The sequence below is a fragment of the Phocoena phocoena genome, chromosome 6, assembly GCF_963924675.1.
Source record: "Phocoena phocoena chromosome 6, mPhoPho1.1, whole genome shotgun sequence".
Taxonomy (NCBI): Eukaryota; Metazoa; Chordata; class Mammalia; order Artiodactyla; family Phocoenidae; genus Phocoena; species Phocoena phocoena.
In genome coordinates this window covers 109,776,973-109,789,539 of record NC_089224.1, presented here as the reverse complement: position 1 = coordinate 109,789,539, position 12,567 = coordinate 109,776,973, and the positions used below count along the sequence as shown (strand labels likewise).

General features: G+C 60.2%; 1 protein-coding gene across 1 annotated transcript in view; it reads right to left on the bottom strand.

The window, feature by feature from the left end:
* The window catches only part of ASS1 (argininosuccinate synthase 1), a 50,343-nt gene that overhangs the window by 26,383 nt on the left and 11,393 nt on the right, over positions 1-12,567 (bottom strand). The window contains exons 5-8 of the mRNA XM_065878705.1: positions 7,211-7,267; positions 5,148-5,222; positions 1,826-1,896; positions 1,282-1,312 (exon numbers count right to left, since the gene is read on the bottom strand). Coding sequence (XP_065734777.1) covers positions 1,282-1,312; positions 1,826-1,896; positions 5,148-5,222; positions 7,211-7,267 — 234 coding nt within the window. The remainder of the gene's footprint in view (positions 1-1,281; positions 1,313-1,825; positions 1,897-5,147; positions 5,223-7,210; positions 7,268-12,567) is intronic.

Here is a 12,567-nt window from a genome sequence, read left to right as displayed (position 1 = left end):
CCCCCCCCCCCACGGCACTGGCTGACTGCCTAATTAGGGGTGGCTGGCCCGAGTGCCCTGGGGTTGGCAGAGCATGAACTGGAAGAGCCCGGGGCCAGCAGGCAGCCCCCAGGGGACGAAGGCGCAGGCTCTCCTGAGTGACGCGGCTGTGCTGAGCTGGGTGCGGAAGGGAGGTGCGGGTCGCTGGGGAACCAGAGGCCGGAGGGCCACTCCTGCGATGCGGCGACACGGCCACCAGGCCTGCTCCCTTGCTGAGCAGCTGGTGCCCGGGGGCAAGTCACTTCCCTGGGCCTCAAGTTTCCTCAGCCACGAAACCAGGAGGCTCAGAGGCAGCAGTGGAGGAAAGTGAGCCGGAAAAATGCGAATGCCAGGCCGGGCTCCAGAAACGGTCACTGGTACGCGTTATATTATTGCCAACTCCGACCAAGAGGCCTGGTGCCTGTGGGGAGCCACCCGGGGCCAGGCAGGGCTCCAGCTCACCCCACCTCCCCCGAAGCACCCAGCCTCCTCCACTCCAGCTGGTCTTCCCGGACCCCCCAGGCCCGGCCTCCCAGCACACTTCTCCCCTAACATCAGACGAGCACCCCACCCCCAAAGCAGCCGCCCGCCGGGCGGGGTGGGGGGGGGTGGGGGGTGGTGGTGGGGGTGTAGGGGGGCTGAGCCGGGCAATGGAGACACAGTCCTTCAGGGACAAAGAGACTTTTCTCTTCCCAGGGTAGATCTCCTCCATCTCCCACGGCGGGCGGGGGGGGGAGATACAAAGGAAAACTCCCCAGGGAGAGAAATCCTAAACTTCAAACACGCCGAGGCCCAGCCTGGGAGGCTGGGGACAGGGGCATCAGGGCGGCCTGACGCAGGCGGGCACAGGCCCAGACGAATGGGTCCTGAGGCTCTGATCTGTGCCACCTCCCCCGATGGCAGCAGCGGCCTGAGAGGGCACAGGCTGGGCCCTCCCACAAGTGTCTCATCTGCCTAATTGCTTCTTTATTGTCTCACAGCCACACTCTGGTTCCACGCTGCCCTGAAATATTTCCTTCTCCTCTTCATCCCAACAGCAATTAGAAAAAGAGCACCAGAGGAGGGGGCGGATCTCAAAACGCAGTGCGGAGTGGCCAGGCGGCGGGGCGCCCGGTGGGGAGGGTCAGGGAACACAGGCCGGACTCGGCCCCGGCCCCACGCCCGGCCCCCCGTGAAATTTCAAATTAGGCTACAAACACACCAGACAGTGTCGGCACGGAGCAGCCACCGCTAGACAGACGGCTTGGGGAAATGGGGAATTACCTTGGGGTTCTCCAGGATTCCAGCCTCGTAGCTGTAGGGGAGAAGAAAGATGGGGGTCAGTGGAGGGGGGCAGAGGGACACAGCCTTGACACCCCTACCCCCAACGTAAGTCCGGTCTGTCCCTTTATCTCTGCCAAAGCAAATGCTGCCAAGCCCGCCTGGAACTTTCTGGACCCACCGCAGGTGGCCGTGGGAGCTGCAGGCTACAAGCAAGGGCCTGGGACACTTCCCTCAGTCTTCAGGGGGCCTTCTCAGAGGGCTGTTCCCTCTGCTTTCGACGCCCTTCCCGGAGCCCCGGCCGGTCCCTCCTCATCCTTAAGGTTCGAACCTCAAATGCCATTTGCTCAGAGAAGCCCTCCCTGACACCCCAGCCGAGGCCAGGTGCCCTCTCAGCAGAACTGCAGCGAGAGCTGGGAATGACGTGGCCTGTCCTCCTCGAGGCCCCCGGGCTCCGTAAGGGCAGGGACCACGTGTCGTGTGGGCCACCACTACATCCCGGCCCGACGCAGACAGCGGAGCAGTGGACAGGTGGGCGACGCCTCACCTGATGTGCATCAGATTCTCGTCCATGCTCCACGGGTTCTTGGGGGTGACTGGGACGGGAATTCCATGTCGCTGCAGGTAAGAGGCAACACCGCATTGGCGTGAGGCAGCTTGAAGTAGACACAAGGGTCAGGCCCAGCTGCCTTGGTTTTCTTTCAAGGTCAGAGACATCCCCAACCTCTGGCTCCCATGCAGGCAAGGCCCTGGACGCACCCCTGGTTTCCTTCCCCTCCCCCAGGCTGCTCAGGGAGGGAGTGAGGGCCCATTTCCAGACATGCCCAGGCAGAAACTATAAGACCCTGTGTCTGAGATGCTGTGGAGTGGGTGCTGGCCTTGGAGGTTTCTTCCAGAAGATTCTGAGTCTATACTTCAAGTGCCCCCCGAAGCACTTAAGAGTGTGCCAGGCAGTGTGCCGAGGGTCTCCCAGCACCACCGGCTGACCCCCACTGTGGCCCTATGAGCCGGGAGCTGGAATGGACCCACCTTCCAATGTGGATCTCAGCCAAGGCGCCCATGAGAGCTGCTCGCTCAGGACACTTGTTTACGGGGCCTGGCCGGGCGCTTCCCGGGGCCACTTCTCCCCACTGCCCAGCAGTCACCACACACATCACTCTGCAGCCCTGAGAAGGAAGAGCCCCCATCCTCCCTGTTGGTTCTGATTATGTTTTGCTTCCCAGATGATCCATGCCTTGGTCCGAGGAGAAAAGTTATCCCTCCGGAGACCCTGGGCCTGAAAGGCTGTTGGTGACACCTGGAAGGTCTTTTGGATTAAAGATGCGGCTGGCTTCCTGAGCTGCCCCGTGCTGCCCTGGCTGACACCTGGTTGGATCCAGCACGCGCATTCCATCCTGCCTTCCTCTCTTGGGCTTACCTGGCACAAAAGCTGAGTGGCCCAGCCGGGCCCCCTTTAAGTCAGCGAGATCGTCCGCTCCGCCTCCCAGGCCCCCTTTCAGCACCTCGCCCCCTGGGTGGGTCCCCCAACCTGGCCAGCCCAGGCAGGGTCCCACAGCCTCCACCAGCATCGCCCCGTCTCTCTTAACGGGGCTCCGCCCAGGCTCAGCTCATGCCCACGACTAAGATTCTAGAGGCTTCCTCCAGGGAGCCACTGTTTCCTTCAACAGAACCTTAAAATTTCAAAACAAATTAGGTTATCCCCTCTTGATTTTTGTCAAGCTTTACCCAGAGGCTCCTTTTAAAAGAAACAGCCACGCCCACTCTAAAATTTGCGTACTCGTCAATGTAAACCAGATGGGCAAACGAACACCTCACTTAGAGGCTCGTCAATGTCAGAGGGCTCCTTGTGCCCCACGAAGCTGCCCAGAGTCAAATCCACACACTTGCCCTGTGCCGTCTCCAGGTAGAGCGGCCAGGTGTGGGGACCAGGACCCTGTGCCAGATGGGCTGAAATCCCCTCAGAGAGGACTCCCCGGGCTGGGGGCTGAGAAAACCAGCAGGCGGGTTCCCTGGAGCCTTTCTTCTGAGGGGTGGTTTGGAAACACTCTTGCCTTTCCTCTTTCCCACTGGGGCTCCATCCGAGCGAACAGGAGGTAAGGGGCGGAGGAGGGAGGAACGGGATGGGCAGCCCTTCCTTAGCAGTGAGATATATACAAATGCCAGACATAGTCCCTCAACCAAAGAGATCTGTTTCCCCTCCCCTCTCCATCCTGAGCTCCCCGCCAACACACACACACACTGAAAATTCTGGATGCAATTGAGAACAGAAAACAAAACCATCTTCAGCATGTACACAGGAGACTGCCCTGCTTTCCAGCCCCCGACCTTGCACACTGGCTCTAAAAGAATTATGGTGACAGTGATAAGGATGGGGTGATTCTGAGTGTTTTTCCCTTGGACGATGGATTTGCGGGGAGGTGGAGAGTGCTGCTAATGCATGTTTTCGATGAGTCTCCTAACAGCACCTTGTGGCCTTGGCGACTTAGGAATCTTGAAAGCAGGGCTTTTCAAAGCCCCATTGATTTTCGTCTCAGCTGAAGCAGATGCCTGGCTCTGAATTTTGGACAGAGTCTGCTTGCTGCTCTGTCATTCTGGTCACTCCCCGGGTGCAGGGACACTGCCTCCGTCCTGGAATGTGGTCAGATTGCCGAGAGCTCAATTCTGATCCCAGCCTCCCAGGGAGGGTCGGTGGCCAGAGACGCAGACTCATCTCTCCGGGGCAAACTTTCCTGTTTAAAAGGTCATTTGAGACAGTAGCTGAGCCAAGGGGCTTCTCCCCAAAATCTGGGAAGGAGGGACAACAATACTGCTGAAATTCATCTTTTCTGGAAGAACCAGGGGCCGCTTTTGTTTGGGAGCTACGGAAACGAAGGGCAGCGTATGGGTCAGGCCTCTCTTAAACCACAACTGCAGGCCTAAGAATGTAGATGGGCGGGGGTCTCAATTCACTGCTCTTAAAGATAAAACGTGCTTCGTGTTCTGTATCATCAAGGAGACCAAGGAGGGGAAAAAAGCCTGTAACCTTGTTCTCTTAATAGCTCTGCTATTTGAAAATTTGTTTGGCAACATATGGGCTTGCTCTTGTAAACTCCCCTTTTAATAATAAAACAACAGATGGTAGAGGAGATCTTTCCTCCGAGCTCTCCAGGTCTTAATGGGATGCTGGCGGTAGGGGCAGGGCTGCGTCCCCGCCGCGTCCCCTACCACGCGGCCCCTTGGCCGCGGCAGGAGCTCACAGCCAGCCCTGGTGACTGCTGTTTAAAACCCCGAGCAATTTTCTGGTGTGTGCACGGGGTTGCTTTCCCCTGTCTGACTGATTGAGGCTGTTTGTCAAGGGCTGCCATCGAGTCGCTAAAAAGAAAGGTGCCCTGGGGAGTGGCTACGGATCTTGATGCAAAACTTCTAATATGTTTTACTGCAACTTAGACTTCAAAAGGGCTGGTGCGACAAAAGTCTTTGTCTGCCTCTGCCCCTCGGAGCGCCTACCTGTCCCTGGGAAAGCACTGGGGACAATTAGGTAACGGAGGGGCACACAACAGCCGGGCCCACACCCCCCATCCGCCCATCCCCTGAGTGACACACACCACAGAGGTGGCAGTTGGAACAGGAAGCAGGGGGGGCCCGTCGCCCTCCTACTCGGCGGACTGGGGGCTCCCTTGGGAGATGCCCCTGGCAGTGACCACACCTCAGCGGAGCCGGCCCAGGGAACAGGTGTAACGGGGCGGAGGGTAGCAGCCAGGGCAGAGGTTCAGTCTCCAGGCGTGGGTATCAGTGCCAGCCCCGTGCCTCTGGCCCAGACAACACCCTTGGAGGGCTGTGCCTGGAGGGCACTGGGCCAGGGCCGGGGTGATGGTGGGGTCTGGCCATACCTTCGCGTACTCCATCAGATCGTTGCGGCCCTGGAACCGGTTGTAGAACTCGGGCATCCTCCAAGGAGCGATGACCTGGACATGGGGCGAGGAGTCAGGCCCGGGCAGCCTCTCCTGGCTTTAAGCTGCAGAGCTGGCCGCTCTGGTAAGGGGCCTGAGGCTCCACCGGGCACCTGGGTGGGGGCTCTATGTACCCCACGGGGTGTGGGCAGGGGGGCCCCGCTGGGCAGGGGAATTACACGGCCTGCCGTCCTAGAGGGTGGCTTTGGAGAGGCCTGAGCTCTGTGGCAGAATGGCCGTGTGTCCCCAGGCGGGTCCCTGCCCCTCTGGGCTTCAGTTTCTCCAACTGAGACTTGAGGGTTTGAACTAGATAGGCCTCAAGTTTCCTGATGGCACCCCTGTCCAGAGGGCCAGGAGCCCGCACCCCTGGTGACTAAGAAGGGGTTCACGTTGCTGCAGCTGTACCGCCTGGCCCTGCTGCGGGGCAGCGAGGCCCATGCGACCTGCAACGTCCCCTGGCCCACCCTTCTTACTCCCCTCCCTTCCCCCTCCCCCAGGGCTGCTCTGGCTGGGGAAAGGAGGGGAGCTGGACCGAATTCATCCCACCAGCCTGGGGGGTCGGGGACAAGTCCCCAACAAAAGCTCCCACTCAGCCGTGGAGCCAGCCAGGCCCCTGCCTCTGCCAACAGCAGCCTAATTGGGGTGGAGGTGTCATCTAGACGGAGAAGCCGGTGTGATTTCCGGGCTGGGAAGCTGATGAGACTGGTGTGAGTGGGGTCCCCCAGGCCTGGAATGAGCAGTGCCTGGGCGCGGAGCTCCCTCTGGCCTCATCCTAGCTCCCGGAGACCAGCCTGGGGCCCTGTCCCCAGCCCCATCCCACCAATGGCCTTGGCCTCTGCAGACAAAGACCCAGAAACCGGACACCCTGGCCCCCCAAGCTGCTGGGGGAACAGAGAATGGGGGTCGGGGAAGGGCCTCACGCCCACCCGCCTACAGCATCAATAGGCAGCTACCTTCCGGGGGGCTTCTCTGCCCCTGGTGTTTGGGGTCAAAACAGATCATTAGAGCTCATTACCGCTCACCTCCAGGCCACTCTCACCCCCCAAGCAGCTGCTGGCTGGTTAAAGGGACAGAGAAAGATGTTCCACTTAAAAGAAAAAAAATGAAACCCCTTAGGGACCCTTGTGGGCTTGGGAGGGGCACGTTTTCTGTAGCTTTCGCCCGAAGTGGGCTCAAAGGAGCTGGACCCACGCCTGCCTGTGCCGTCCAAGATGGCACCCGGGCACCACGTGTGACCACCAAGGCCCAAATCGTGGCCGGTCCCAGCTAAGTGTAAAGCACACAGTGGGTCTCAAAGGGTTAGTACCAAAAGAATGTAAAACGTCTCAGTAATTTTTTTACATCGATGACATGCTGAATGGTACCACTTTGGGTACATAGGGTTCAGTAAACCATAGTAAAATGACATCACCTGTTGCTTTTGACCTCGTTTTTTTTTTACGTGGCCACTAGAAAAACCGCGGTCACCCTTGGGCCTTGTTTTTGTGGCACTTAGTGTGTTTCCATGGCTCGGCCTCGCGCCCTGGATGCCCAGGGGCCTGATCCTACCGACTCCCATCCCAGGAGAGAATCCAAGACCCCGGGGGGTCATGGCTCAGGCAGCCGGGAGGGGGAGGGCCTTAGCTGGGTGGCCCCCACCACTGGGGCTGAGAGGGCTGTGATCAGCCCAGATATTGGCCAATCGTGTCTCAGAATGGTTCCAATCCGCACCCGGGAAGCCAGACCCGGCTTTGCGAGGACCCTGGCGGACGGGCAGCCTCATCTTTCCCTCCAGTGCCTGACCCACCCAGGCACCTGGGCAGTGTCTCAGGAAGGACAAATGGTCAGGGACAGAGTGTTGTCCCCCTGCAGTTGGCGTGAGCGAAGGGAGCTCTCCATGGGAAAGAAGGGCGCCACCCACCACGAGGTCCCTATCTGGAGAACCTCCCAGAACCCCGTGCGCCACACCCCCAGGGGCCTCAGCCCCCAGTGCCCACCCTCTAGGGGGAGGAGCAACATCTTACCTTAATCTGGGGGGCCAGTGAGTAGCAGGTGAGCTCAAACCGGATCTGGTCGTTCCCCTGAAACGTGGAACGGGACGGTCAGGAGCCACAGAACAGGGACCAGTTGCGGAGGGCGGGGCCGGGGGCAGGGGCAAGGCCGCATGACCTTCAACAATGCCCCCGAGAGCCACTCAGGGCGGACCCCCTGGGTGGCTCCCTTCCCCGCATGTGCTCACCTCCAACCTCACAGCCTTCTGAGGTGGGTCCTACAAGCCTGTTTGAAAGATGAAGACTGGGCTTTCCTGGAGAGGGCTTTCTGCTCTGGACTTGAACCTAGGGCTCCCCGAGTACAGAGCTGAGCTGTGCGGGCACTCACGTGTGCGGGACGTGTGTCTATGTGTCCGCAAGATGCCCACGTGCCCGTTGTGTGCTGAGCTGTGATGGTCGTGACCTTGTGTGCACTGGTGTGTGAGGGGGCGTGCACACGGGTCATCACGTGTGTCTGCACTTCAGGGGGTGCACACACATGCAGGGCTGGAGGCCTGGCCCCGCCGAGACTCCAGACAGCCCCCGAGCTGCCCACACGTCAGCCTCTTCCCGAGGGCCTCCCACCTGCCTGGCCCCACCTGCCCCACTCCCACGGTTCCACGGTGATTTGTCCAGAAAACCGGGCGTCCTGTCTCCTCTGGGAGCCTCAGTTTCCCTGTCTACACAGTGGCTGGCTGGGGGAGGGGTAGATCCAGGTGACCACCAAGGGCTCCTCTGCACAGAGAGGGAAACAGGCCCAGAGGTGGAAGGGACAAGTCCAAGGGCACAGAGCCTGGCCCAAGCCCGGGCACTGGGCCCCCACGGCCCCCACCAGCCTTGGGCAGGCGGCCCTGCCTCCCTGTGCCCGCGTCTTGTCCTCAGAGACGACAGCTGCCAGCCGCCCGCCCGCTTCCCATCAGCTCGGCAGCCTGGAGGGAGGCTTAAGCGCTGTGGAAATATCAGAGGGACCTCTCGCCTACTGTGAAAACTGCACGGGCACAGCGAGACAGCGGCGGGAATAACATGTTATTTTCCAGAGCCTTGTCAGGCGACGCAGAAATACAGGTTTCAGCCCCTCTGCTCGGAGCCAGGGGCTAAGGGGCCAAGGCCGCTCCTCTCTTGGTATCTCCCGGGGCCACAGGCTGTGCGGGACCAGCCACCCCACTCACCCTCCATCCCATCCCTTCAGTGAGCGCCTACCATGCCCTGGCTGCCACACGGGAGAGCCACCTGGCACCAGCGGGATTTTTAACCCTGTTTTACAGATGAGTCAATTCAGGCTCAGAGAGGTGGAGTCACTTGCCCAGGGACACACAGCCAGCAGGCACCACTCCCATCCTAATAGCTCACAGTCAGGTAACGGGTCTGAGCTCCACGCATAACTCATTGAACCCTTACGGCAGCCCCTGAGGTGGGTTCTATTATTATCCCCATCTCACGGATGGGGAAACCGAGGCACAGGCTGTAAGACTTGCCCGAGGGCCAGTGACCAGCACAGTTCCTGGAGCAATGGTGTCTACAATACAAAGCAGACTTATTTTAGATTCGTAAAGCATATGGTCTAGTGTTGCATATCCTGGCGATTTTTTTTCTCCAGGGCTTCAAGTTTCCCCTAGCACAATGGCAGCCTGTGCCTCCTTGGACGGGCATGCCGGGCTGGGGTCTGCCCATCAGGATCGCCATGGGGACACCCATCTGTTCCCGAGCCAGAGACCCTCGCAGAAGCCAAACAGGCTCCCCAGGTTCAAACTCTGTCCCAGACAAGAGCCGAGGACTGTCCAGTCCTTCCCTCCCTGACCCCAGGAGCCCCAGCCCCAGGGTGGCCCTGGCAGGTTCCCCGGGGGCCGGGGAGGAGGTGTAGCAGGTCCCACACACCCCGTGCGTGTCCACGTGCTGATATACATGTGTAAGTGCGGGTGCCGCGCCCTCGGGGACTGCACGGGACTCTCCCATCTGCTCCTGGCCTCACCATACAGATGGCGCCATTTACAAAACCCCTGCCGCCACACCCCATCCCGAGTCTCAGGCTCCTATTTCCAGGCCCGTCTTCCAAAACTGGGGGGAGGAAGGGGGCCCTTGAAGGGCCATCTCAGCTTCTGTGCAGCTCTCTGGTGGGGAGGATTCAGGGTCCCCGAGGGGTGTGAAGGGGTGGACCCCCGCTCTCTCTGCACCAGGTGCCGCCTGGGCTGGGCCCTCGGCGAGAAGCTGCCTCTGGCCTCCAGGCCTTTGCACAAGCTGTTCCTGCGGCCTGGGATGCCCTTCCTCCTGTCTCAGCATCACCGTCACCCCCTGTTGGGTCAGGGCTCCCAAGTCCCCTGTATGGGTGTCCCAGTGTGTGGAGGACAGCCAGGGATGGGTAGGTATTCAGTGGGGCGTTCAGAGAGCCAATGCGTGAAGGCGACATCGGCGGGGCTGGAACAAGGGCCCGGAGGCCCTGGGTCTCTCCATCGCCCGACTCGGGAGCCAGAAGCTGGGAGAGGCCGGGGGCTCAGGACGGTCCCTGCTAGAATCTCCCCATCTGGGAAAGCCCCCCTGCAGTCTGCTTGCACCCAGCTCTTTCTCTTCACTGCGAACCCCTTGCAGAAAGTTTGGCCAAGTGTCCTACCCAGATCCGCCTCTGGGTGCCAGCCTCCTGCAGGCCACACTCACTCACTCTGGACACCCATCTCCTGACGTGTAAAGTCACTGATGCGCCCCCCCCAGCCCCCTCCCCCCGAGCCAAGCAGACCACCGGCCCCTGCAGGTAGCTGGCCCCTCCCTCCCCACCACCCCCTGCCTCGAGCCTGGCACCCCTCTGGACCCCAGTCCAGGCCCTCCAGTTTCTCCTCACTCACACCCCCGTCTTCTAGGAAACTGTCTGCAGAGGCTGTTGGGGGCTTCCCCAGGTCCTATTAAATAAGGGGAAACTGAGGCACAGGAGTACGCCTTGCCCATCGACCCCCAGAAGAGATGGGGGATTTCGGGGTGGGGGGCACCGGGCCCCACCATCCCCTGTGGCCTTCCCGCTGCTGGTCTTGGAGGCCCCCCAGTGCTGTTTCAAGTCGGAATATCCCTCTTGCGGACACTGAGCATGAACTTCAGGGACGTCCGCGAATCTCAAGAGGCTACGGAACTGCCGCAGAGGGTGTTCTTCTCAGAACCGAAGCCCCGCAGAACCAGAGTGGGAAACGGGACCCTGGGTGGCCAGGGCCTCCTCCAGCCGCTTCCCCGCAGGGTCAGCCTCGGGAGGCCTCAAACCCAAACCTCTGGTGCCCTCTTGTGGCCAAATGGAGCAGCGCACACAGCCGCTGGCAGCTATTCCCAGCAGCATGTGAGCTAGTCTAGTGCAGGGTGGGGGTGGGGCGGGGGCGGCGGTCTCTCCCTGGACCCCAAGAGCCTCCCAGGCCAGGGGCACACCCACCACACACACACTCACTCCACTAGCCCTGAAAACCACCCCTCCTCAGTCCTGATGGTACTTCTGGGGGGAACTTCTCCAGGCAGGAGCCCTTCCATAATCCTCACCTCCTGGCCTCAGCTTGAATACCTCCTGGAACAGGGAGCTCACTGCCCGGCTGATTTCATCACAGACAGGTGAGATGTCTCAGAGGTTCATTCTGCACTGATGTTTGTTCTCAAAGCCCCAGCACAGGTCTGATGACTGTGCGAGCAGGGCACTTCCCTCTCATTGAGTGTTTACGATGACTGTGCGAGCAGGGCACTTCCCTCTCATTGAGTGTTTACGATGTGCCAGGTCTATGCTGAGCGTTTTATTGGCACGATCCTACTCACAGCTCCCAACTGCCCCATGAGCGGGTTCTATTTTATCCCCATTTTATAGATAAGGAAACTGAGACTCATGGGGTGAAGTCACACAGTGGGAAAGCAGGGGAGCCAGGATCTGAACCCAGCTGTACGGGCCCCAAAGTCCCAAGTCCTGAACCTCTGGCTTCCTCTGTACTCTCTCCTACCGCCTGAGTGGAAGGCGGTATGCAGGTCTCTGCCCAAACGGCCCGGTCCACCCACTGCTCCGCCTGTGATTCCCACCACCCCGCTCAAAATGTGCTCACGGCTAGGGTGTTAGTGAAAACTAGGGCCACGCTCACCAGTCCGCTTCTTTTACAGGAGCCCATAGTTTCAGTCCAGAACGATCCCCTACATACCATGGGGGTGGGGGAGGGCCACTGGCCACCCCTGTCCAACCTGGGGGTTTGAAGCCAAACCCCGCAGCGTGGCCCCGGCCCAGCCCTGGCCCTGCTGCTTCTCCCAAGGCTACAGCTCCCACCACGTGTTCAGGACCCTTGTCTCCAGGCTTTTCCTCAGGCTGTTCCCTCCGCCTGGCACTCTCTTCCTGTACCCATTCCTCCTCCCTCAGGGCCGTGCTCTGCACGACAGCTTTCCCTCGGCCCCTGCCTGCTGCCCCCTCGGCTCCCCTTGGCTCCCCTGGCACTGACCCTACTGCCACCCTTTCCTGCATCCGTTCTCTCCCTCGCTAAGACACAGGCCCCCTGAGGGCAGGAAAAAGGGCCCGCGAAGTTCAACACTGTTCCTGTGTCCAGCACACACTCAGCGCTGTACAGACGCCAGTACAAGCTGGCTGACCGAGCGCCAAGCAAATGAGTGAGCTTCCAAAGACACCACTACCGCCTGGCGGGGCGACTGTTTGCAAGGCCACCCCCAAATCACACCTCCTCCGTCACAGTCTGAGCTGTGAGCGTCCCTACATCACACTGAGCCAGGGCTTGCTCCCCCACTCCCGACTGCCTCGACCAGCCTTGTGGGGGGCGGGCCTGGGTCAGGTCAGGACATGCGTGCTGAGAGGCAGGCCCCCTGCCCCACAACCTGGAGCAAGCTGTTGGTGGCGTGTCCGCTAACTGCGAGCTCACGACTCCAGAGTAACACTGCCTACAGTCACCTACATCTTTAGGAATCTTGTTTCTTGAGCCCTGCCACCTGCGGGACAGGGGCTGAGGGCTTTCCTGCCTTCTATCCCCAGGGTTGTCCTTCAGTCTGCACTCCTGCACACAAGGGCCAGAAGTACGGGTGTGTTATCGGTTGAACTGTGTCTCCCACAAAAGATTAGTTGAAGCTCTAACCACCCCCCCCCCAATACTTCAGAATGTGACCTTATTTGGAGATTGAGCCTTTACGGAAGTAATCAAGTTAAGATGAGGTCATTAGGGCAGGCCCTAATCCAGTATGACCGGTGTCCTGATGAAGAGGAGAAATTTGGACACAGAACCAGACACGTGCAGAGGGCAGGCGATGTGAAGATGCCCCGAGGAGACAGCCATGTGAAGATGTAGGCCTGGAGTGATGCACCCACAAGCCAAGGACACCTGAGCTACCCGAAGCCAGGGGAGAGCCTGGAA